The following is a 25,205-nucleotide window of genomic DNA, read 5'->3' as shown; positions in this document are numbered from 1 at the left end:
CCTCCCGGTATCAGGAAAAAATAGTTTTTTTTGGCATAATAATGCGTCCTTAACGCCTACACGACGCTTTGATGCTATGAGTTTTCGTCGTTTTGTGACGTCGCGTGAAGTAAGACGTTCTGGACGCAGCCCGAAAACGTTTGATCAACTGGCAGAGTACTATGGCGAAAAAGGCATCGAATGAGAAATAATTTTTTTCGTTCGGTCTAATCACGCATAATCAGTCATCCCGCATTATATCAGATGGGGCGTTTTCGCGGTTTTTGTGACGTCGCGTGAGAGACAGGCGAAGGGAAGGTGGCCTGAAAAAATTTTCTCCAATAATGGAGGACTGATTGCAGAATTGTAATAGAAAGGTTTCGAATATCTTTACGTTATAGCGCCCCTAAATTAAGTATTGAATGCAGCGTCATACTTTTCTGCCTAGGCAAAGAAATATCTCTCACGGGCAAGCATTTGTCGAAGTGTGTAGCAACAGATACTAAATTTTGAACAAGGCGGCAAGAACACCAGCAGTACACGCAGACAGATGTGCGCAGTACCGTAAGCGTCGTCGGCTTCTAAAATTTGGCCAAAGCTTGAACCTAAACTCAGTCGTAAGTAAGCCATGTTTTGGAGAAACAAGACCCAGTATAGATCATTTTCCTGCGCCAGGAAATTCTTTCTTCAAGTGACGTTCAAACTATTTTGCGTAAGCCAAGGATGAACTTGCTTAAGGCGCCACATGGTTCCGGCTCCGGGCGTCCCACTTTGCTCGCCATTCTTATCTGCGTCACCACATATGTCGAAAATCACAATGATTAATTTCCAGCATGTGGATCCACAAGATCAGCGTGGGCGTTGCTCGGAAACAAGTTCTTTTCTTGCTTTCTTTAGTTGGAAATTACCCGCAAATGTTTTGCTGCGGGCCATATTTCACTTTACGCACTCATTAGTGTGGTCGTTTTTCCTAAAATATCCTGCTTCATAGTAACATAACGAATAAAACTTAATTTAATGCAGGCTAAGTTACTCCTTGTATCCTAAAAAGAGCAACCAAGTTTTTTCGGTCTCGTCATGACACCGCGCGACGATAACGGTACATCCCCTAACTAGGGAAAAAAGTTATAGATTGTTGGACATATGGATGAGTATTGGTTGAATATGTGGCGCAGGTTGGATATGTTTTCAAACAAGAGAACAGTGCCAATGTTACATTTCGCACTGACGTACCGTCTTCCAGAGAATGACGCTGGCGGATACGAGAGCGGAGAGCAGCGAAGGTGGGAAACAAATCGCTCGATCGTAGTCGAGTCCGGAGTGAGTGATAGGGCCCTTATAGGTACCAAATTGTTTTAAAACTAACAGTCATCAGCACATCCACGAAATCGGCCTAATAAAATTAAATTGAATTCTTGCATTTATAGTGCCCAAACCAGCACATAGTGTAAAGCACGCCGCAGTGCGGAATGTCGCATTTATTTCAACCCCGTGGGGTTCTCTACTTTCCAACTAATTCGAAGAACATGAGTGCTTTTGCGTTTCGCACCCATTCAGATGCGGTCGCCGCGGTCGAGGATCGATTCCGCAAACTTGTCTGCAGTAGCGCAATGCGATAGCGGCTACGTCGCCGCCACGTGTTCTCTGCTTATTGAGGGTGACATAGAAATAAATGTTTAATTCGTTTCTTTTTTTTTTCCTAAGTTCTATAGAAAACACATTTAGCAATTTCGCCACGGCTCATCTACTTTAGTTGGTGTTGATGAAATCGATGGCTTGACTACACCACGTTCCGTCGGGGAGTAAATGCCTGTAAAAGAAAACGATTCTGAAGAAAAAGGCTTTTGTAATATTTATTGATCCGTAAGAACAACTCGTGGACAGCCTTGTGCAAGCTTATTTACGGGTTCTCTTCAACAGGCCTTTAAAGAGGGCGATGATGCTGTTAATGACACTGAACCATAGAGCCCCCTTAACTGCAACTTCAACGTCATGAAAAAAATCGGTTATTGGGAAGTTTATTGCGCCTTTGGTTTCAGCTCATGATTGCATCACCTTTCATCTCGAAAACTGTTTCCGCCAGACTCCGGAAATCTCCAAATCTCGACTTCGAAAAAAGCTGAGAGTCAATTAGGTATCCTTAGGTGATTTTAATGCAAAAGTGTGAAGACTTGACTATGTTATCAGCCTAAATTAAAACTCCACCTTAAATCACTCTATATGTTACGGGGACTAAGGGGGTTACCGAGGGGCCCGATCTTTATTAATCATATAATGAGAAGCGAAAAAAAACGTCAAGGACAATCTAGGGGAAATTACTTGCACCTAATTATTGAATTAACGAAATGATAATTTAATGGCAATGAAAGTGGATGAGAAAAAAACTACTTGGCGCAGGCGGGGTACGATCCCACATCTTCGAATAACGCGTGAGATGCTGTAACCGATCGAGTTACCTCGGCGCCATTTGCCCGTCCAATTTCTTGCGTATTTGCGTTTTACCACCACAACTAATCCGAGGATTGTTAGCAAGCGCCAGCTCTCACAAGCCATGGCGGCGGATTGGGAACATCCTTTCTGCCGTAGGCGTCACAAGTAGGTTATTTTTTTAAATGAAGGTAACTGGCCTATAAGCACACACGTGCTACCTGAAAACGCCTACGTTGCGGGATTCGAGACCCTCGTTACGCAAAGAACGAGAAGAAAGGGGGTTAACCGAGGGGCCGAAATTTTAATGATGATATCATGAGAATCCAACAAAGACGTCAAGCTCAACGTAATGCGAACACGAGGAATCGTTCCCCACCCAAGGCAAGTGTTTTTTTCACCCAATTTTATTCCCACTAATCTATCATTTCTATAATTCAATCGGTAAGTACAATAATTTCTCCTGTGTCGTCCATGGCGACTTTGTTCATTAGCTTCTGATGATGTGATTAATAAAGATCGGACCCCTCAGTTAACCTCCTTTCTTCTCATTTACATAACGAGGGTCTAGAATCCGACAACATTGATGCCTTCAGGTGGCATGCATAGGCTTATTGGCCAGTTGCCTTCATTCAAAAAGGTCACGTACTCGTGATGCCTGCGGCAGAAAGGATGTTCGCAAATCCGCCTCTAAGGTTTGTGAGTGGTGAAGCTGGGTAACACACCAACGGTTAATTGTGATAGAAAAAAATTATATACCCAAGAAAGTAGATGGGGAAATGGCGGCGCAGTAGGTCAGTTGTTTAGAGCATCGCAGGCGTAAAGCGTTGGCGTGGGATCGTTCGCGACCTGCGGCAAGTTGTTTTCCCATCCACTTTCATTGTCACATATTAGATATTTATTTATTATAATTAGTAGGTGGAAGTAATTAAACTTATGGTGCCCTTGGCGTCTTTGTTGGCTTCTCATGACTTGTAATAATTTATAACAAGCCATCAGAAATTGGGCCAGCGTTATTTCACCTCTATTCATCTTAGGTCACCTGAGTCCACTTTATACTGTCTAAATCTACCTTAATCTTTTTCGGAGTGGGCCAGGTTGGTTTATTGGGTGTGGGCCACGGCGTCCGGCTAACGCCGTGGCTGTTCAACGTTGGAGTTCGCAGTGTGAACCGCAGCAGTTCCAGAGCCAGGAACGCGGCGTCATCACATGGTCACGTACGAGGTTTCTTGCCATCGGAAGATGACGCTGGAGTGCACATCGTTCGCTTCATTCGGCGCTTAAGGCTATCGCCGTAATACCAGAAAAAGGGCAACGGCGTAATGTCGACACCGTCGCTTGCACTAACTTTTTCGAAGGCGAAAGCCCGATTTGTCCCATGATGCAAAAATCCGATGTCTGGCATCAGGGCTTCATCACCCGATAATACAAAATCCCACGTGACCAAGTGATGACGTCACGTTCCCTGCACTGCGACTTCTGCGGCTCAGACTGCGAATTCCCACGGTGAAGTGAATAAAAGTGGATTAAGGTGGCTTAAAGTCGTACAAGGTAGGGCAAGGTGGAATATGTCGGATTACAGTGGATTAAGAGTGGTGCGAATGACAGCGAGGAGAGTCAAGGTGTATTAAATTGGATAAAAGTAGGTTACGTGGATTAGAGTGGCATAAGGTGGATTGAATTATTACAGGCAAGAGCAAGGTGGATTGAAGAGGATTACGGGTGGTGCAAAATAGAGCAAGGAGGGTGAAGAAACCGGACTAAAGTGGAATAAATTTTGGTGTAATAGGTTGAATTAAGGCGGATTAAGGTTGGTACGAATAATAGCAAGGTTGATTAAGGTGCACTCTCAAATTAAGGCGATAACTTAAAGAAGCAAGTGCTTATGCTTGCATTTTCAAATTGCGCAAGTAAACTGAAACGTTTCCCAACATTGTACTGCACGGCAGCTTGCTAGCCGAGCCAGTCGCTATGCTGATCCATCCCCCCCCCCCCCCCTCCCCCGGCCGCAATTATCTCACCCCCTTCTTTCTATCTCCGCTCGCGCACTTCCTCAGCTGCGCGCTACAATTTTATTGTGGCCTACAAGTCGGACTACCCTCAAAGGGACCCTGAGCCACTCTTTATCGAAGTGGACAAAGGCATTTGAAGTGAAAATAGACGATTTCAGAAACACTTTTCCGCAAGAAGTACTTCACTGCGTTCAGCAGCAGCGAATTTATTCGCAATCAAACACGGCCTCCGCTGTGGTCCCGTTCCTACTTCAATGCGTTGCACTGCGAAGTCTACGGCGCAGTGAGGCGTGCCAACAATTCTCTGCCTTCTAAATGTCACGTTGGCGCGCAGTTCAAATTTGATTTTGGAGATGCCACGACTCCCGCCTTTTGTGCCTACGACGCGCTGACCTTTAGCTCATCGAGACGCAGTGCGCCTAACCGGTGGACCCGGGGCAGCACCCTGCGACCGCGGCTCTATGTACGCCATGTAGCCGACTGCAGCGCGATGTCAGCTATCGGCCAATAGCAGCAGTCTAAGGGGATGAGGAATAAAAGCATCAAGAAGGAAATGAGGACAGCGCTTTCTGTCAAAAAGAGGGCGTTTGAGAGAAAGGTGATTTCGCGATCCGCGTGCGACCACCACTCACTGCGTACCACACCAACACTTGGCTGAGAAGTTCGCAGCGGCACATGCTACCCGGGGACTATGTTATTTCACCAAGCTCGAGGGGTTGTTCAGGGCCACTTTTAGACAAAACCTATTATGCCCCATGAAACGAAAAATCCGGCGTTCGTCGTTACATTTGGATGGCGAGAAAACTAACATGACCAAGTGATGAATTCACGTTCCCGGCGCTGGACTAGCTGCGGCTCGCACTGCAAAAGCCCACAGGGAACAACCACGTGGTCGGCCGTGATCAGCCTACGCGCTGCACCGAAAGAAGACAGCACGCCGGCCCACGCGTTTCAGTGAGATCACAGCTGGAACAGGGCGCTCAATTCGTGCTCATGCGACGGTGAGGTGTAAATGCCTCACGGCTCGTGGGCGGCTCATAAAGGTATGACAATTGCGCTCTTCCGTAGTTTCAGTTGTCGAAGGTAAATTGTCCGGAATTCATTATGACGCAGAAAGTAGCAGTGTTAGGTATTTGGATGTCAAAAAACGGTTATTCTTGGATGATTGGCTTCAAGTATTGCATTAGAGTCAACCATCTTGACTGTATTCGCCCCGTAACAGTCTCTGGTGAAGATGTACGGGACAGCTCCCGAAAATATTGCTAGGTGTATTTTGGAAAGGGTCCATGCGTGACCAACGGGATTTTACTTCCATGGTTTCGCTTCTTAGATACTCTGCTTATATAAATGTTTTCCTGCTTTTACAGTTTTGTGTGAACGGGGGTTAACGGTATTCGCTTGAGGTTTTCTTATATGGAATATTATGGCGGTTCATCGCTAATGTAAACCTAGCCGCAGCAGCAGAAGAAACCTAGCTTTCTGCAACAGTTCAAAGTGTCGCATGTCACTGACAGGGCATTACGGGGTGGTTAGTTTTCACGAAATCTGATTCGCCTCTAGTTCACAGCGGTGCGCGTAAATATTCCAAAATACTTTCTTCATTTATGCCTATTAGTTAGAAATTATGTGCGCGGGAAGTTTGCATGGGCGCTGTCAGTAAATTGATCACTCAAGTGCAGGAAATCTATGTGAGGGTCGCATTCTTCCGAAGTTCAAAACAAGGCTGTAGAAAATTACGCTGTGAGGCTAAAAAAAAGGCAAGTAAATTTTTCAGCAAGAGAGTAGGAATTACTTGAGAAAATGACTCAGGAGCTAATGATGAGGCAGGAAATTGTAAATTCAGTTATTTTAGCACCAGTTCTTAATGCTAAGCTCCCTTGGCGCCAACAATCCGTCTAATATAGCGTAAATGACGGTCTTCGAAAAACACCGGAGGCCGCAAATTACAATATTTATGCACACATAAGCACTCACTCGCCCGTGCCGATGTATTCCCCGGTGTAGTGTGCTATTGTACCGACTTCCATCAAAACAAAGTGGTTCAAAAACGGATCCTGTAAATATAGCACAAAGATTTCTTGTAAAGATGTGAATGGGGGCAACACATTTAGAGAACGGACTTAAGATAACGTAAATAATTTAAGCACTACGCCGGACCAACTGTTGCAAGATAATGCGACAATAAACGCTGCACTGTAGCATGCACTGAATCCATAAATAGGAGCTTGAATCATCCATTGTGCTGCCTTTTAGGGCAGGATGTCTACTAGAAAAAATGGTTGTTTAGGAAAAGCACAAGACTATTCTTATTCAACTTGTCCAGATCATCTTTGTAGGCAAATTGAAGTGTTTTATAAAACATGTTTAAATTTCTCAATACAACTACTTTAAAGATACTTAACAGATGTGGTTGTGAGGCTGGCATTTACAACCCAAATTCCGCTTGCCCTCAAATGATTTTTGGCAGTAACATAGGAGTGACATGATCTGAGCGACGAAGCGAAACTAACGAGATGCGAGAAAAGCTGAAAGAAAAATGAGCACAAAAAAGGTGTTTTTAGTCGCCAATCCTGGCTATAGAAATCAAGCCATATCAAAATATTTTGGAGGTTCGTTGCCCAGCCAAATATGTGTGTAGTAAGCATGAAAGCGTCTTTGGAAACTCTTTATAAGAAAAGTAGTCACGCTTATTTCCGTGTGAAATAGATGCGGAAAATTGGTTTAGCGAAAATTTTAAGAGAGTTATCAGCAGCACCAATTCCAATAAATATTCAGGAGAAGCAAAATTAATCAAATTCGTAGTTTATATACTTCTGGTTCTTGTTTTCTGCATTACTTTGGCAATAGTGCGGCGCATTATTTCACCAACTTGTTTGAACAATCGGTACTGTATCGGGATGCCCCCCCATTGAAGTGACCAGTAAAGCTGAAGACACGTTTTTGTTGTGTAAAGGCCATGTTCTGTTCTGACTAGTTTCAACTTATCAAGTGTGCATTTCTTGACATTGCTGAAGTGATTGAGAGCCTCAGATAGAGCAAACTCGAGAATCACAAGGTCCAAGTCGTACCCTTGAAACGCTCGTTAAGGGCAAGACATCGTTCGGCGCAGTGTCAATATGTAAATTTGCTTTTTTCCAGTGTACATTTTCATTCCGGAATACTACACCCTCCTTGCACATCAATAACCAAACATCAACCTATTTCTTGAAACACTGCTATCCCCTGGCTTGTCATGCATGGAAACTATCGTGGATTGATTCCTGACAAATCTTCCTTTCCCTCGCCTTCGCAGTCGCATCTTGGTGACATTGTAGCTACTTGTACAAATGAGCAAGCTACCGTGCATATACACGACACAAAAAGACAATCTTGTACTTATTTTAGCACATAAAAAGCCAAGAGGGCGTAAAAAATATGTTTGAAGCGCAGGGTGTCACCAATGTAAGAGCTTGTGCCTATTAAATTACCGAAAAAAGAAAGAACAGGCAAAATGCCGAAAATAATCTTTTTAAAGAAAGAAGGTGGCGTCTTCAACTTGGTGTGTAGCCTTAAAATGACAAGAAATAAACGTGGAGGAATTACATCCTTTAGAGTGCTACAGGAGAACTGCTTCCCTGGCGTATTTCTTTGGCCTCAAAACAATCTTATCTCATAGTTTGAATATCATGCGTGACCAACTATCGGGCTCTTCATGTTACGCTTCAGCGGAGCAAATACGGAGAATAAGCGATACCCTTTCGGTTCACTACGCATGATTGCTTAGTTTTTTTACGGTGTGTATGTGCTCAGTAATGAGTATGCAATGTCTACTCAACATGGTTCATTGCTGAGCAGGTGATTGAGCGGCCACTGATTGCAGCAGAAATGCTATATTCGCAAGCCCCAGTAAACCGAGAGACATCTTGCAACGTACACCACGTTGTTTCTTTTTTTTTCTTATGTTTCGTATAAACTCGTGAGCGCAAATGTAAGGAGCCGAAAGCGCGTGCCTAACGCTATGCAGAACTGCATTGACGCGAAATCTTACGACGCGCCGCTTGCTGGCGGAAATGACACCAAGGAAGCGGTCTGCCTGCGCAATCCATTTCGAAGCGAAATTGTTTGCTTGAAATCAGGCGTGCAATCAGGACAGACGGCAGCGAAAAATCTCACTCTAGCCGCCAGTTGTTCTATTGTTTCCGAAACGACGCAGGCCCACAGAACTGTACACTTTATTTAAAAAGTACGCTTCGCTTATGTGAGTGTGTTAGTTCAGTTCGACGAGTTATGACAAGCTTTTATGAGTATCTTATATTAGGAAGCGTTGTGTGTATAAAAGGACGAACACAAGAGAACAATAAATAGACAGAAAGAACGCAGTTCCCTTGGTTCATCTTTCTATACGTGCAGCTCTTCCTAACATAGCCATGCACCAAATCGCCCACCAAGAAGCTTTAACATTTTCTGAGTACATGACGATTAACAATACAGATCAGTACCGGACGCTGCTGTAAAGTTACATTCTCAGTTGGCCCCTGTCGAGTAGATTAGGTTGCGTGATGTAGCGAAGCCTAAACATGGAAGTTGTTCATTTGACGATTCTCGGGGCAATTAAAGTCGTGTTAGGTGATTATATTTTTGATTCTTTGTCTAACTCAATTTGCTCAATAAAGGGCACCAATTCCGATACCGCGCTCGAATAAGCAACATTCATCGTTGGACGCCATTTCGATAACATTACATCGCGGCAAACAGCAAGGGATTGTGTGCGAATCTTCAAGAGGCATGAGAGAAGGCCGCAGGCTAAGCGGTAGTGGAAGAACTGTGATGCTTGACGGAGGAGCTTGCAAACACTGTGACCAACAAGCAGTGAAGCAGCGGCAGAGATGCGGGGTGGCACAGGGAGCGGCAGCCCGGTGAACGCTTCGTTGAGGAGCAGCGTACCTGCTTGGATAAAGTCACAGGACACTTGACCACATGTGATGGGACGCGCGTATGTAACGCCGCTGCAGCGCCACTGTTGGTTCATTGTTGCTTCCTTGCTCGAATGAATACGCGAACGTCAAGAAAAAATACGATGGCAGGAGTAAACGGCAAGTGTGACACACAAACACACACACAAATACGCGCGCACACGCACAGACATAGCGACACACACAAAAAAATAAACAAATGCACGGATTTGGCGTGCCAAAATAGTGATGTGATTATGAGCTTCAGAAAAGTGGCTATCCAGGCTCATTGGTACAAACACGTACTTATCAAACAGCTTAAATAACGGGATGCAGAAAAAGAGGGGGGGGGGGGTGGTACTGTGGAATAATATGTTGAAATGTTGGGTTTTACATGCCAAAACCACTTTCTGATCATGAGGCACGTCGCAGTGGCGGCCTTCTGAAATTTGGACCACCTGAGGCTTTTGAACGCGCACTTAAATCTAAGTACAAGTGTCTTTTCGCCACAAACGAAATGCGGCAGCCGTAGCCGGGATTCGATCGCGCGACGCGGGCTCAGCAGCGAAGCACCATAGCAACTGCGCAAGCATGGTGGGAATGGATTAATTGAGACCACCTCGGTTTCGTTAACGTGCACTCAATAAACGACACGGGGCGTTACTGAATTTCCTAGCTATCGAAACGCGGCCGCCGTGACCTGGATTCGATCCCATTCCCTTGACCTTAGAAGCGCAACGCCAAATTCATCCCGTCGGGTACACACGCACACACTCACCGACACTACTCGCCGCAGTTGTTTATTGACTGTGGTGTCGGGCTGCTAAGAACTACAGATGGCAGGATCGAATCCCGGCCGCGGCGGTCGCATTTCTTTGGGGGCAAAACGCGAGAACAAACGTGTACTTAGATTTAGGTGGGTGTTAATGAACACCGGGGGGTCCAAGTTTTCTCGGAATCTCCCACTACAGCGCGCCTCACAATCAGAGCGTGGTTTTGGCATGCGAAATCCCATAATTTAAAAACAAAACACACGCCATTCCAAGGTCATTGTGAGTGAACAGATATATCTTTTTTTGCTGTTCCTGTAATAATTAATTTCGAGCATTACTTCAGAAAGAATTCATTCGATCGTATGAGTAGGGTAGCTATCCTACGCGTAAGTATCTTAGACATTGGAGAAACTTAGCATAAAAACAAGGAATGTGGATTTTCAGGCTAGTTGGTTAGTTGCATCAATTGAAGTCAAAGCGCTGGATGGAGCACTCAAGAAAGACGTTAGGACATGCGCTAAAGTTTAGGTTTATGCGAACGTCCTGTCGTCTTTCTTGTCCGTACCACTCCAGAGCTATGTCTTCAATTGATGCGACCTAGCATAGCCATTGATTCAATGGCTATGCTACAAATCAATTTTCTTACAACTCAGTGCGCGGAACACAATTGCGATAGGCGTCTGACGCTATTCTGTAGAAACGGCGGTGCTCGTATTGCCGTTCTATCAAAGCCTTGTCTTCTGAGGTTCATTGTGTCGCAAATGTGGAAATTTTACAAGATCTAAACCAGCAATAGAGGTGACTGTCCAGCACTGTTTACGCGCACCAGCAAAGAAGAACGTTTAAATAGCTACACCCTATTCAACATACAAGGTGTAATTGCTGCAAGAAAAATTTAAACTGAGGGGTTTCATATTTCGCTACAAGAAATCTGGAACCACAAGGCTACTAAAACAAGGAAAACACAGGGGAAATTTGCGGTATTTTATTAAAACACAATAAATAGTACGACCACAGCAATATGAGTGGGCAAAAAGATGCCCTGTTGCCAGTGACAGATCAAGCCACACCTCCCACATTGCTTGGGCATTACCAGTTTAACTAAGGTTGCGGCCATCCTTCAATCAAAGTAAGCAGACTGAGATTTATTTGTCTTCCCGTTCATTTGTAGCAAATATCTCGACTCTGGCAGCATCAATGGCTTCAGGCAGCACGAGAGGGTTAACTGGCCAGTTGGCTACTCCTACAGCTCGTGCACCACGGCACGCCTATTGTTTAAAATAATCTGCCGCATGATCGACCACGATCACGAATGGCGTTGGCTAACACAGCTCGGGCCAGATCTATGCTGCGTATATATAAATAAACAAGAACGTGGATGGAGTCGCCACTGAGGTACGGCCGTCGCCATAGCCTAATTGGTAGAGTATCGCGCAGGCAACGGCGAAGGCGCGAGTTTCGCTCCAACGTGTGTGAAGTAGCGTTTCGTGCTCTTGCATTTCCCTGTTCCTAAAATTGTACAATTCAATTGAGACAAAATGTCTAAATTCCTGATAGTCTCTTTTTGTGCCTTCAATCACAGCTGGACCAGAGACTGCGCCTCAGTGCAAGTTATGTGTCGCCAGATATTTTCCGTTGGCCCTAGCATTCAAGTCAGTGACCTGCATGACAAATTGCTATAAACGGTGGAAGCATCACCTTCACTACCAATATCGACAAAGAGATTCTAGCTTATACGTTATGACTCACGAGTCCAGCGCTTTTCGGAAATCTTTCTGTGCCAACCTCAACTGCAACGTGTTTCGACAGGTGCATGATGCTGCCCTTGTGCATGGTCTCGAAGTGGAAAACACCTGCGCAAAAGAATTTTTAAATTCAGAATCGACAGGTGTAAATCGAGGTATATACAGTGAGTCCTAGCTGATATTATCCACGCTACTAATGAGAGAAAAAAATGTGGCGAAATAAACGAACATGGGCCTCATGGTGTTCGGTCGTTTTTAGTCTCTCGCCACGAAGACAACTTTTGTTTACTATTTATGTGGTGGTACAGAAAGTAGTTATTTACCTTGTTTGTAATCTCTAAATTATGGGCACATCTTCCGATGGCATGATTGCTATTACCTCTTAAAACACCTTATTTAGTCGTCTACATTGTGATATGTTCTGCATAAAAAGTTTTTCCGCTCTCATAGATTACTAATAGCCAACAGTGCAACGTCATTCTGCGCCTACGTGCTGCGACAGAAGTGGCACTTAAGTAAATTGAAGTAACCTTGTCCGCTTATTGTTTGAACCATCAAACACCTCGTCACTGCGTTAGGGTGGAACTATTACGAGTATCACGCAGCTCTCAATCTGCGGAAGCCAAGACCGACATCTGGCCACTTAGGGCCGGTTGCTGCGTGATGAGAGAAATTGTTTATTTAACATGTGAGGTAGTGTGAAGTCATGTCTCCAGTATTTAGATCGTGTTATCTGCAAATAAAAGAAATAGCTACTGCGCCTACGCCCTTTGCTGTGCCGGCGCCTCTCATTACAACCAAAAAAGTTTAATTTCCCATGTGACCTACTAAAATGACTTGCTGTCAACTATGACGTCATCATATCAGACCCAGTGGAAACCATGACAGCTGACATGCACACGACTCGAACGAACAATTATAACCTGCCCGAATTTTTTGTATTCAATGCGATTTTAAGGCTTTTCCTGGAAAATGGATAAATAAAGTCGAATTATTACACAAGCCTACAATAGACGGCGCCCCACCAGGGCCTCTGCGTCAGCAGGCGCTTCTTGGTTTACGACACCATGGACCCGAGCAACTTGGGTTTGTATCCTTTGTCCCTAACCGTGTGTGGTCGAGCTGTGCCCAGCAGAACGGATACGGCAGATTGAGCCTGTGCTGAGTACTTGAACCTTTGAAAAGCCTCTTGGTGATGGCGGCACAGTCCTTTGGCATTTGGGCACGTAAAACTAGAGCTCAATTTAGTGCAACAAACCTGTAAATGCTGAAAGGTACAAGTAAGCCCGCACGATATTTCTTGGTTGTCCTTGTGTCTCAGAGGAAGAACCTGCCGGCGCTGAGACAAATATGAAAGAGCTTGAGAAAGAGGGTACCAGCGAAACACAAAGGACGCGCGCACAAGGAAAATGCGCTAGACACGGACTGCTGCGACCGTCCGAGTCTAGCGCTGTTTCCTTGTGTGCGCGTCGTTTGTGTTTCGCTGGTACCGCCTCCTTGAAGTTCATCATGCACCAACTGATCCAAGAGCTTGCGCTATGCACCACATTTTAAAAGTTGCTTTAATGTGCTATCTTGGAGCTTTAGCGTAGAGCTACCCAGCGAATCAACAGACACGTTCGAGCTCAACATTAAAGGTAATGATGCCTACAACGGAAAGCCAGCTCATCGGCTATAGTCAGGCACCAAACGACGGTGCTTTCACGATACGACTTCAATGAAATGCACCTGTCTCGATCATACTCGTTAACAGCAGAACGCCGCAGCAGCTTCAGTTTCGTCACGGGCGCCGACTACGAAGGGGCCCAGGATTGAATTGTTGATCTCATGCTGGGCTCTGTGCGGCACTAGGTGGCGGGTTCCTTTCCCCGCCGCGGTACTGGCACAAGAAAATGTGATAGAGGCAGAAACGCTTGTGCGCCTTGCTTTGTTTTGCATGCTTTGCGCCAGAAAAATATCACCAGGTGGCCAAATTAATTTTGACTCCCCCAGTTGACGTGCCTCATGCTCAGATGGTAGCTTTAGATGTAAAAGCGCACAGAGTAATTTATTAGGACGGATGCCTTAAGTGGTTCATTGCAACGGCTGATACCTGAAATACGCTGCAACTAGTGAAGTGGTGCAAAAATATCATCGTCAGCAATGGCTCCTACACGCGTAAACAAGCCAAGTTCCAACGGCTCATACACCCCGTCAGAAAAGGCTCATACCCCTATACGCAAGCAAAAATGCAATGGCTCATACCCTCTTAACGCAGAGGCTACCAACATCCAGCAAAGTTAAGCAAATAGTGCATGCGTCTACTGAAATTTCCCATGCAGCTCAACGGACAGAATACGTTTCACTAAAAAAGAAGCTCAAACGTAGCATCAAAACCATCCAAAACGAACCAAAACAGCATTGCATACCTCACCTTGAAGAACGCTTAAGGACAAGTTTGCTTGCCAAGCGAGATACAAGATACTAAGCGCGAAGCGGCAGAAGCAAGGCTATTGACAGTCATCGCAGCTTTCCCCTCCTGAAAGGATAATCTTTTCCCGAGGAAAGAAGAAGAACGGAACAACAGTTAAGAGTTTCTGCTGACGTCGCTGCGTGTTCCACTTCGGGGTCATCCACCTCTCATGCCAAGGCACCTAGAGCATCGAGGACTCCCCCGAAGGCCCACGTCTTCGATGTTGTGGTCCCTACGGAGAATGGTCCCGAGACCGTTGTCGACGCGACGGCCTCAATGGTTGTCCTCTGTGAGGTCTACTGCGTTCAGCACATGGGAGGCCTCAACTTTCAAGTCACCGTCAAGAGCGTGGCTTGCATGACTCTAATCGTCGACGTTGGCTGCCTTGTCATCGGTGGCGAGCGCTGTCCTGTTGTTCCCGTCAGCCTGCAGGTCACCAACGTAACCTGCCGCTTTTTTCCGTCCTTCGTTCCGAACGAAGTCCTCATGCAGGCACTATCACCGTACGGCAAGGTTCTATCTGTCAACGCTGGTCTTATGAGGCGACGACGTGGCGGGCTCACGGGCACACGCTTCGTTAAAAGGAAGTGAGTACTACAACCGCGGTCCCCAATTATCGGCGAGTCTGTGGTCATCGTGTGACGTATGACTACTACGGCTTGCAACGCGTGTGTCGTCGGTGTGGTTCCAGCGGCCACTACCGCGCACAGTGCACCGGAGCGTTCTGTGGCTGTTGTGGTGTCCATGGCCAGGAACGCGACGGATGTGACCGTCCATGTCGGCGTTACGGGGATAGTCACCCTATGGTTGCGTGCACTGAGACGACGTTTATAATTGGACGCTGCTGCTGGAGTCTTTCCACCCTTACCGCCGGCGTCAGCTGCGGTTGCGACTGCTCGTGACGCATTGTGCAAACAAACTGCCCGGACACCACATCAACCAGCATCGCAAATGAAAAATAAGAGGCATGCAGCTCGGGAAGTCATAACGTGCCACGTTCGCCGGCCTCCTCTACTGAAAAAGAAAACCGTGACGTGGCGAATCGCAACACGCCATGTTCGCTGGCCTTCCAAGCAGCGCAGGACACGCATGCTGTGGCCGACAGCGCCGCCACTTCGGCTGGTACCGTTAGTCCTCCTGATCACAGCGAGGTTTTAAACACAAATAAAACACCTGATCTTGCGATTACTATGGTCGATACAACCACGAAATCTGCTGTAGCTTCATCCGCGTCAGTTACATCGCCTACAACGCCGCATCCGTTACATCTTAATGAGCCCCCGGCTGCCGAAGTTTTGGGCGGCGATGAAATCAATCCCGCCGCCCTACCGCTACCGACATCTTCATCATTAGAGAACAGCTTCAGCCTCGGAATTGATAGCAGCGTTGAACTGTCGCCAAGCCTGGATGAACTCGACAAGGAAATGGCGGCCGCACGAGACGTGAAGCGTGCCTATGCGTCAGCTTCTGGCTCGGACGGCGGCCCGGATCACCGTGCCGTGTTACAGCTGCCCAAAAAACCTCGACCTTTTTCGAGAGTGCCGAAGAAGTGACGTGTGCACTGCATAACCCCAAGACTTATTCCCGGGGCGCCGACTTGGACAACACGACCAGGTCAGTTCGGTGATACTTTTAAATAAATATAGAGGGCACCTTGAACGTTACTTAATTAAACGCACAAGGGTTCCGAAGTCCTGCAAAACAAGCCCAAATTATCAGCGTGGCCCGCGCAAGAAAATTGTGATATACCTTGTTTGCAAGAAACAATTTTTTTCACGATTGGACATGTTCTTACTTTCAAAGGCACTTTTAACCTAGACTGTTTTTCATCATTCGCAACATCAAGCTGTAGTGGAGTTGGTATTATTATGTCAACAGAACTCTCTCGAGCACGGATATTGGCATTTGATTGAGTACAATATTCATTTAGGTTACGAATATTGTGGATATATGGACCCTCGCATGCCATTAGGTCCAACAATTTTTTTTCGTGACATGGACGTGTATTTCCTGGAAGTTCGTCACGTGGTGACTCACGTGGTGCCTGCGACTCAGACACGCGAGCAGATGAGCAAGGCCCGGGCTAGGGTCGCCCTGACTGGAAGGCTCGGGAGTTGCGTCACCTCGTCCAGCAATTTTCGTTGCTGGATACAGATCGATCTTTTCATGGTTCTTTAGTTGCCTGGACGTCGCGATGCGGCGTGTCATAAAGCAAGTTAGAGAGTACCTACCTGCCAAGCTATTTAGCTCGGTATGTGACCCGATGTGATGTGATAACATTACCTTCATCCCCTGTTTATATTTCCGATCACAGACCAGTTAAACTCTAAATTCGCTTTCCTACTTCCTCATCAGTAAAACATTATCGCCTAGACATTCGCGTTCTACATGACGCGTGCTAAGGCTCTTGTTTGTGAAGAGTTTCGCACGCCTCTGTTTCTAGATCTGACCCAGTGTCATGTGACGCGTTCAAGGTGCCATGGCGTCTGTATTGTTTAGTTGAAAGACGTGCACTCAGACAACGTATGCTGGAATATATTGCGGATACTGCCATGAAGTTCTGTATGGCATTTCGAGTCAGTCTACTGACGCCGTTGATGCGGTCATGGCAGCGTGCGCTACGGAAGCGTTTCCTACGCCTCACCGAAGCGTCGTCTTTGTCAGGTGCTGCTTGGCGATGCAGACGTAATCCGTGTGCACACCCTGAAGTTCTGCGTTTCGCAAGAGACTCGCTGTTTAGACAGGCGAATGCATTCGGGTCTGCGGCCCCAAGAGCACTTTCTGTTACGTCGCCTCCCACGCGTGATTATTCGCTCTTTCTCACGCATTTTGAAAACATGGCGCATACGACTATGCGAATAGATCCTGGCTCTCGAGGATTTCGTGCAATGCCTAGTGGGCTGCCTCAGGTTCCACCTGAGCCAGCTGACCGTCTTTGTGCATGACCATCAGCTGATGAAGTCAAGGCAGCATTATTTTCCATGAAGCGTGGCTTGACCCCAGGGCCAGACGGGTTACCCGTTGAGTTTTATCTAATATTCAGGGAAGATATTGGTGCTGCTTTCGTATCTCCTATCAGCCGCTCCTTTGAGAACCTTTTAAGGGCCCCTGAAACGGTTCGGACAAATTTTCTAGACGCGTAGGGTACAGCCTAAGTAGAACATTCGCACCACAATTTAAGTGAAGCGTTACATATTAATGGAGCTACAAGCGATTATAAGTTACCCTCCTCTCCAGCCATGCTTTTCCTCCTCAACTCGTCCGCCGAGCGAGCGCGGCTAAGCTCCGCCTTCACTGGTCCTGCGTCACGATGCGACGTCACATCGTCCACTTCCGGGTGTTTTGGAGCCCGCCCCCGCCCGCGCGAAACCTCTCCGCTAGCTGCTTGGCTGTCGACCCCAAGCGAGAGCTATCGAAGCAGCGTGCGTTGCGAACATTCTGTCGTAGCACCGAACGTGTCTGGTATTTCGTTAACCACAGGCAAGCTGGTCATTTCGACAAATGACTGGAGGCATAAACTCAAGCTGATGACGGAACTTTGGCGTATATGTACGTGAGCGGCCTGATCGGTCTGCATGGTCCAGACACTTGTGGACGCAGCGCTTAACCAGTCAAACAAAGCGCTAATATTGCTCTAACGAAGTGCAAAACATTTTAAACATTTATAAAAACAACGTGTTGATGATTACACTCCTGCGAAAAGTATGCACCAGCAGCAAAGAAGGAAACGCTTCGTTGCTGCTACTGTGTATGGTTCAGCTCTATGCCACCAGGTAGCTGCACCGTGCAGACCATTCACATTTGCCCTTCTGCTCATTCGGCTCATCCACTTAGGGCACAGTCAAGCGGCCAGATCCTGTCCCCTCGCGCTTACGTTTGCCCTAATAGAGAGTTTTAGCCCAGCGGGTTTACGGCCAGCGGAGCGGAGCGGGCGAGCGGAAACGCGACTGCGCATGCGCACCACGCTGAGGCGGCCAGCAGTTTTACGGAGGAGCGTTTACGCCCGCTGGAAAGCACTCCCCAGCGGAGGGTATACGCAGCGCGCGAGCGTGCGTAAGGGCGCGCGGGCGTGTATGGGAAATGCAAGACGGCAGCCGCGAGCATGAACGCCGGCAGTTCTGCATCGAAGACGGCGACTGCCGCGCTGATCCGTACATTAGTACTCAGTACATTATTAACAAATAATGCACTGAGAACATGTAACATATCTTTATTCAACATTTCTTGCATAATAAAAGCAAGCGTAATTCAATTTCATTACTCAGTAACTCCTATTCGAACCACTAGGTGGGGCAGCAGAGCGCCCCGCTCTTTACCCCGCTCGAGCGGGTGATCCGCTGGGTTAAAATTCTTTTTTCGCGAGCCGCTCCGCTGGCGCAACGGTGGAGACCGCTCCGCCCCGCTGGCCGTAAACCCGCTTGGCTAAAGCTCTCTAATACGGGACTCGCGAAACGCTATTGCGTTAGTAATCTTCCGGTGTAAAGTGACGGCCACAAACACGCAAATCCTGCGCAGCAGCTAGTTCGCTCGTACGCTGCCTTGCAGAGGGACACGATGTCGCAGCTTGACATATTGCCAGTCGCTACGTTTGCAGCCCACAAGGCAACAAAGTCGTATCATAGTGCTCGCGAAAAGACTGACACCAACTCTGACCGCGGAGCTCTCGTCAAAATGGAGTACGTTGTAACACAAGCAGACGACACTTGCTGTGTGCCGGAAGTGCTTAAGTGTACTGAAAAATTGTTCTTGTGCATTCTCTTTATGCTACTTTCTTTTTATAAAAACAAATTAACTAACATTCCAACTATTACGAAGATCATTTGTTTACCATAAAGTTAGAAAAATTATGGATGACGCGCCCTGGTCAGCCAATCGGATAGCTCGCCCCACTGACGTCATATGGGTTATTTCGGTCATATGGGTAGGGGCGGCTTAAAATTCCGCCGAGCAGTGCGCTGCGATCGGCAGCGATGTGCATTTTTAAAACCTTATAATAAATTACACGCTTTACGCAGAGCACTTAGACGTGTCAATTAATGATCAGAAGGACCTGCTCTAACGACTCAGTACGTTTGTAGAAAATCGTCAAAAGCGTTTCAGGGTCCCTTTAATTTCCGTCTAGTTTTCGCGACGGTCGTGTTGTGCTGATAGCTAAGCACGATCCATCAGCAGTTCGTCGAGAGGATTGGAGGTCAATCACGCTTCTCTCAACGTTGACTACAAAACCTTCACAGCTATTGTCACCCTGTGTTTGGGAAGCGCGATGCCTTCCTTAATAGGACACCATTACGCATGCTAAGTCTCTGGCAGAGGAAAACACAGTCTGTCGTTCATTACGCATGACATAATGATATACACGCTGACCAGGTCAGCACATAGTCTCTTAGTTTCACTAGATCTAGAAAGGCATTCGATCGCGTTGAACATAGCTACATATTTAATGTACTGACCTCGTTAGGCTTTTCGTCAAATTTTGTTGAACATATTAGGGGCCCTATAACGTAAAACTATTCCAATACGTTTCTGTTCCAACCACCAACGCAAGCACCGGGCGGTCACTCGCAGGGTTGTGTGGACAGACCAATCAAACGCTCTCCTCGTTCATAGGAGGTCACTTTTGTTTGCTTGAAAACCGAACAACATTGCCTACACTGAGTGGCTTGTCGTATGTAATTGGTTGACAAGAGGCGAGGAGAACGCTCAAGTGGAGAGGAATTCACTGGGGCAGAGCCAGTGCTCTGAAAATCGATAACCGGATGGAGAGGATGGTGCCGGCGTCTGCGATTGGTCGGCTTTCCCTTACTTAGCTTGTGGTGGCTGGTCGAAAATCACGGCGGCATGCAATGCAAGCTTAAGAATGGCGCTAAAACGGACCCTCAGCAAATAAGAGTTGGCAGAATGAAGTGGTAAACGTGCCGAAAGGGCTCGGAAACATTACACGGTAAGGCAAGAAGCTTTATTATGCGCAAATACACCCATGCTCTCCGGCAGGTGCGAGTGGCCAGCGTCTCAGCGATCGGTGGCAGCCATCTTTTATTCCTTTCGGAATGGGGCAGCCTGCGGCTATGCCGAATAAAATTCAGTTTTTTTCGGCATAATAATGCATCTTTATCGCGTACACGTCACTTAGACGCGGTGAGTTTGTGCGGTTTTGTGACGTCGCGTGACAGGCACCTGAAGTGGGTGCAGCCCGAAAACTTTTTACCAATAGCCGAGGGCTAATGGCGAAAAGGGGTTGAATCAGAAATAACTGTTTTTCTTTTTTCTGTCAAATCATGCAAAATCATTGTGTACAAATCATATAAGATGGGGAGATAACGCAGTTTTCGTGACGCCGCATGGCAGATAGGTGAAGTGGGCACGGTCGAAAAAAGTTTTTGACCAATCGTGGAGGGCTGATTGCAGAATTGGAATAGAAAAGCTTGGAATAGTTTCACGTTATAGCGCCCTAGGAATGCCTATTCAAATATCCGAAGTACATTGTTCCTTGATAGTCGTGAAGGTGCACCAGTTGCCGTTCATTGTGGTGTTCGTCCAGGGTACGCTCTATCCCCAGTACTATTTCTGCTCAGCCTTGAGCCATTTCTGCGCTCAGTAGTGAGAGACCCTTCCGTATGCGGTCACCCACTGCCTTGCAGCGGTGTTGTGAAGGTGACAGCCTTCGCTGATGACATCACATTATATCTCAGGAATGAAGGTAGCTTATTCAGTAACCTTCCAATTTTCATTGATTACGGAAATATTTCAGGTGCTGTGCTACATTTTTAAATGTAGGTAATTGTTCATTGGTTCACCACAGACACACCTAAGTCCCTTTTTCTGTTTTCAAAAGAGCAGTTCTCTTCGTATTTTAGGCCTTCATTATACCTGTGATGGCATATAGGACTCTGTGTGGCTCTCAATTCTTGAAGTTGTAAGGCGAAATATCCAAGAAGTTCAAGGGTCTGATTTACTCTATTGGAAAGAAGGTACATAGCACAGTCTGCATTTTGCGGCCGCGCGTTGCAGGTTTCTCATCATGTACAGCGTTGTGCCATTATCACAAGCCCGGATTCCGAATCTACAAGATGCAGAATCTATCCTGCAAACGCCCTTTGGACAAACCCGGGGCTGCGCCCAAAGGCACAGTGCCCTAATTCTCCCTGGACAAGTCAAGATGCTGAGCCGTCAGGCAGCGGTGTCCTGTGGAGAAGCATCGGCGAGCGACATGTCCAAATGTGCAACGAAGTGCCAGACAGCCCGACGCCGTACCTCCTTTTGCCTGGAGGTCACCGCGCGCGCCAGCTTTGAACCGGGTGGCCAACGCGGACGCTGTCTGGACCTCTCGGACGACCGTCGAGTGCTGGCTTTGTATTGGGCCGTTTGAGTGACAATGGTTTCTCGGGGCATTATAAGGCCCGACGCGGCCGCCTGGAAAGCAGGATCCACCTACCCACCGGGAGCAGAGTGCCGCACTCGAGTGGAGTGAGATGTGTCACGCGTTTTCGACGGACGTCGCCGCGCGGGAACAGTCGCGTTTGCTGTGAGCTCTCGGCCGCAGTGCCGATCCGATCTTGTGCTGTATAATGACCTCTATATAATGTATAAAGTCCCTTTCGTTATTCTCACTGACGCCTGACTCGGAGTCTTCGCTACCAACGCTTTGTTATGAAACGGGTGACAAGCGCTACAGGACCACCTCAAAGTCGTAATAGTAGTGGCAGCGGTGCAAAATCGTAACAGTGGTGGCAGCGGTGGGATTGACCGGCATCGGCTACCTCGGCGCGGTGAGTGCCTGAAGTTTACCTCAAACACCAAACTTTCTGTGACACAGGTTATAGTAGCTTAGGGAAGGATTTGGTGTTGCATTGTGTTAACCTTGTGTGTTTCAAGCCCAGTGAGAGTGTTTTGAAAACGAGGGGATGCTGAGGGGGTAAACAGGGCAGTGTGTGAAATACTTGCCGATCTCTTACTGGTAGCGTTATAGTAGCGTACGCAGGTATATTGAAAAACTGTAAACAGCAGGAGGACAGTGTGAACGATGGAGAAGCACAAGGTCAAGGAACTTCTCCAAATTTGTGATGAGTTGGGCATTGAGTTGGGCTCAACCAAAAGAAAGAATGCGATCCTTGAGGTCATGAGGACTGGGGACGTAATGCCTGAGTAAGCCGAAGAGGCCTGGGCGGATATCAAGGAATGTCGCGAGGAGGAAAAGAGGGAGGAGGAACGTTGCGAGGAGGGAAGGAAAGAAAAGGAACGTGGGGAGTGCCAAGCAGAAAAGGAACGTCGCGAGTGGCAGGCAGAGAGGGAACGTCGCGAGCACGAGCTTAAAACGAAAAAGTTCGAGACCCGAAATAGCTCGCCGGCGCCTAGTCACACTTCTAACGTTCCAAGAATACGCGATCAACATCCACCCTTTCTCGTCGGAGAGGATATGGCCAAATACGTCGTGAAATTTGAGCACGTGTGCGAACGGAGTAGCATTAAGCGATCCCTCTTGGCACAGAATATTTTAGCCTTGCTTCCTGGGGAGGCATCAGACGTAATAACTTGCTTATCGAAAGAGGCGTTTGAGAGCTACAGTGATGTGAAGGAAGCGCTACTGCGAAAGTACAAATTGTCGCCCGAAGCTTTCCGGCAGAGGTTCCGGTATGCCAAAAAGGGCAGGGAGTCGAATGTTGACTTTGCGTTTCGTCTAAAAGCCGACCTGGTGGAATGGCTGAAGGGCGAAGAGGTTTACGACGACCGCGAAAGAATCGTTGAATGCATCGCGTTGGAGTAGTTCTACTGCTGCATTGATGAGGAGGTCAGGCTCTGGCTGCAAGATAGGCTAAAGGAGGTTAAGCAAAACAAGGCAGCAGAGTTAGCGGAAGAGTATTACACCCGCCGCAGCTTGCACAGCAAGACAGTGCGCGTAGGGAAAGCCGATAGGAGAGATGGGTTTTCCGGGGAGCCCGACAAACGGAAGGAAATCACGCGTCGCGAGTTTTGGAAAGACGAGTCCTTTACCAAAGAAACTGTAAGGAAGGACAAAATGCATCTCAGAATGATAGCGATGGTGCCAAACCGCGAAACGATACAACGCATGCTTTTGAAAAACGGAAACCGTTAACCTGCTAGAATTGCTAAAAGCAAGGGCACATCGCTGCGAACTGCCAAGAAAAAATTGCTTTTGCAACAATACAGGGAACGCACAAAAACATACGACTATTAGAGCCCTATGTGCAGGAAATTAAGGTAAACGGTACGAAGTGCCGAGCACTTCGGGACTCTGCAGCAACTATGGACGCTGTCCACCCGTCTTTCGTCTCCTCGAGTGATTTTACGGGAGAGTGCGCTAGGATACGGCAAGTGGCGGAGGAGGAGAGTGACTGTTTACTGATCGCAACGGTTATCATTGAAGGGGAGTTTGGGAAACTTAACACAGAAGCCGCTGTGTGAGCTGCCCTCCCGCAGCACTTTCCCTACCTCTTCTCAAATAGCTCGGAGCAGTCGCTGAAGGATCAGGACAAATCATTCTTTGTCTACGTGGCGTACATGGCCCTCACGCGATCCAAAGCGCACCCGCTGTCGAGGGAACTTGACTTTGCGTCGGTGAGCGAACAGCGGTGCGGCACACGGACCGATCAAGGTAACTTGAGTGGCGAGCAGGCACGGGAGAGGCAGAGCTCGGAGGCTGGCCTAGGCGAACGGGCCCTGGAAGTGAGTTGGAGTGACACGCGCAGTGCTAGCCGCGATATGGACACGACGCCGCAGTTAGGTGACGCGGGCTCCACACTGGCTCCGGTTTCCACCAAAACAAAATATAGAAAGAACGCTCCCATTTTAGTGATTTTTTCCTGCCCTAATTATCGTGTTATGCAAGTGTGAGCGAACGCCAGCTCTGCAGTGCCGGTAAGCACCACCGCAGCGTTTGTTGTCGATGAGAAAGTCTCAAGGCCGCCCAACGAAACTCGCCATAACAGGATTCGGCTATTAACGACACACTGCAATATCTCTCCCATGAAATATATATATATATATATATATATATATATATATATATATATATATATATATATGTATATATATATATATATATATGTATATATAAAGGATTCAAGCTATTAATCTAGGAAGGCTTCGAGTCAGAATCAACGGCGAATATCTCAGCAACCTTCGGTTTGCCGATGACATTGTTCTGTTCAGCAACAGCCAGCAGGAGCTGGCTGCAGTTGAAAGAGAAACTCTGATTCGCGAGCAACAGGATGACTGTTCACTAGCCGATCTGAGGAAGAGCGTCATACGGGGGGTGAAAAAAAGAGGGTTTCATTTTACGAGGAATCTGGCTCATTGTACCGCCGCTACACGGATAAGCAGGGTCGCAAATATAAGCAGCTTCTTATTCCTCGAAAATATCATCGGGAAAAAAATAATGACCTCATTTGCTTCCTCAGTAGTATGTTTTCAGTCGAAATGATTTCAGGGGGACCATTCTATTTGTCATTATTATTGCTGATTATTAATAGTTCCTGATATTTTGGTGTGTTGTTAATTTGAAAACTGGTTGTTTGAGCCTTGTGTACCAGATCGTACACCTGCCTCTTGTTGCAGCGGGAGCAAAAAGAGGGATAGCAATTTAGTTAGGTTGATTTGGATAATGCCCTTGTCTGGTGTTTGACGGGAGACAGAGGGCACTTGTTCGTGTTGTGTGTTGCCTTTTGCCGGTCGGTTTTGCAAGCTGCAGAACGACAAACCGGGACCAGTGGCGACAAGCACGGGCTTAGGAACGACCCGAGCGGAGCTGGTCGAGGTGCCTTGGCGACAACGCGGTGAGCAGAGCTCCTGTCCTGGCGAGTGGGACCTGGGCACGCAAGTTACCTGGCGTCCAGATACTGGACATGAACTTGGACGAGCCTGCCGAACGT

At 47.3% G+C, this 25,205-nt stretch overlaps 1 protein-coding gene across 6 annotated transcripts in view; it reads right to left on the bottom strand.

The window, feature by feature from the left end:
• Positions 1-25,205, bottom strand: part of LOC139057632 (uncharacterized) — a 210,926-nt gene that overhangs the window by 55,217 nt on the left and 130,504 nt on the right. For 4 of the 6 annotated variants that reach the window (XM_070536181.1, XM_070536183.1, XM_070536179.1 and 1 more), the window contains exons 5-6: positions 11,872-11,975; positions 6,393-6,472 (exon numbers count right to left, since the gene is read on the bottom strand). In XM_070536181.1, the coding sequence (XP_070392282.1) occupies positions 6,393-6,472; positions 11,872-11,975 (184 nt within the window). The remainder of the gene's footprint in view (positions 1-6,392; positions 6,473-11,871; positions 11,976-25,205) is intronic. The other 2 variants (XM_070536180.1, XM_070536184.1) reach the window with 2 other exon arrangements.

Source organism: Dermacentor albipictus, chromosome 3 (genome assembly GCF_038994185.2).
Source record: "Dermacentor albipictus isolate Rhodes 1998 colony chromosome 3, USDA_Dalb.pri_finalv2, whole genome shotgun sequence".
NCBI lineage: Eukaryota > Metazoa > Arthropoda > Arachnida > Ixodida > Ixodidae > Dermacentor > Dermacentor albipictus.
Note: the sequence above shows the minus strand (reverse complement) of the source record. Positions and strands in the feature narration are given on the sequence as shown.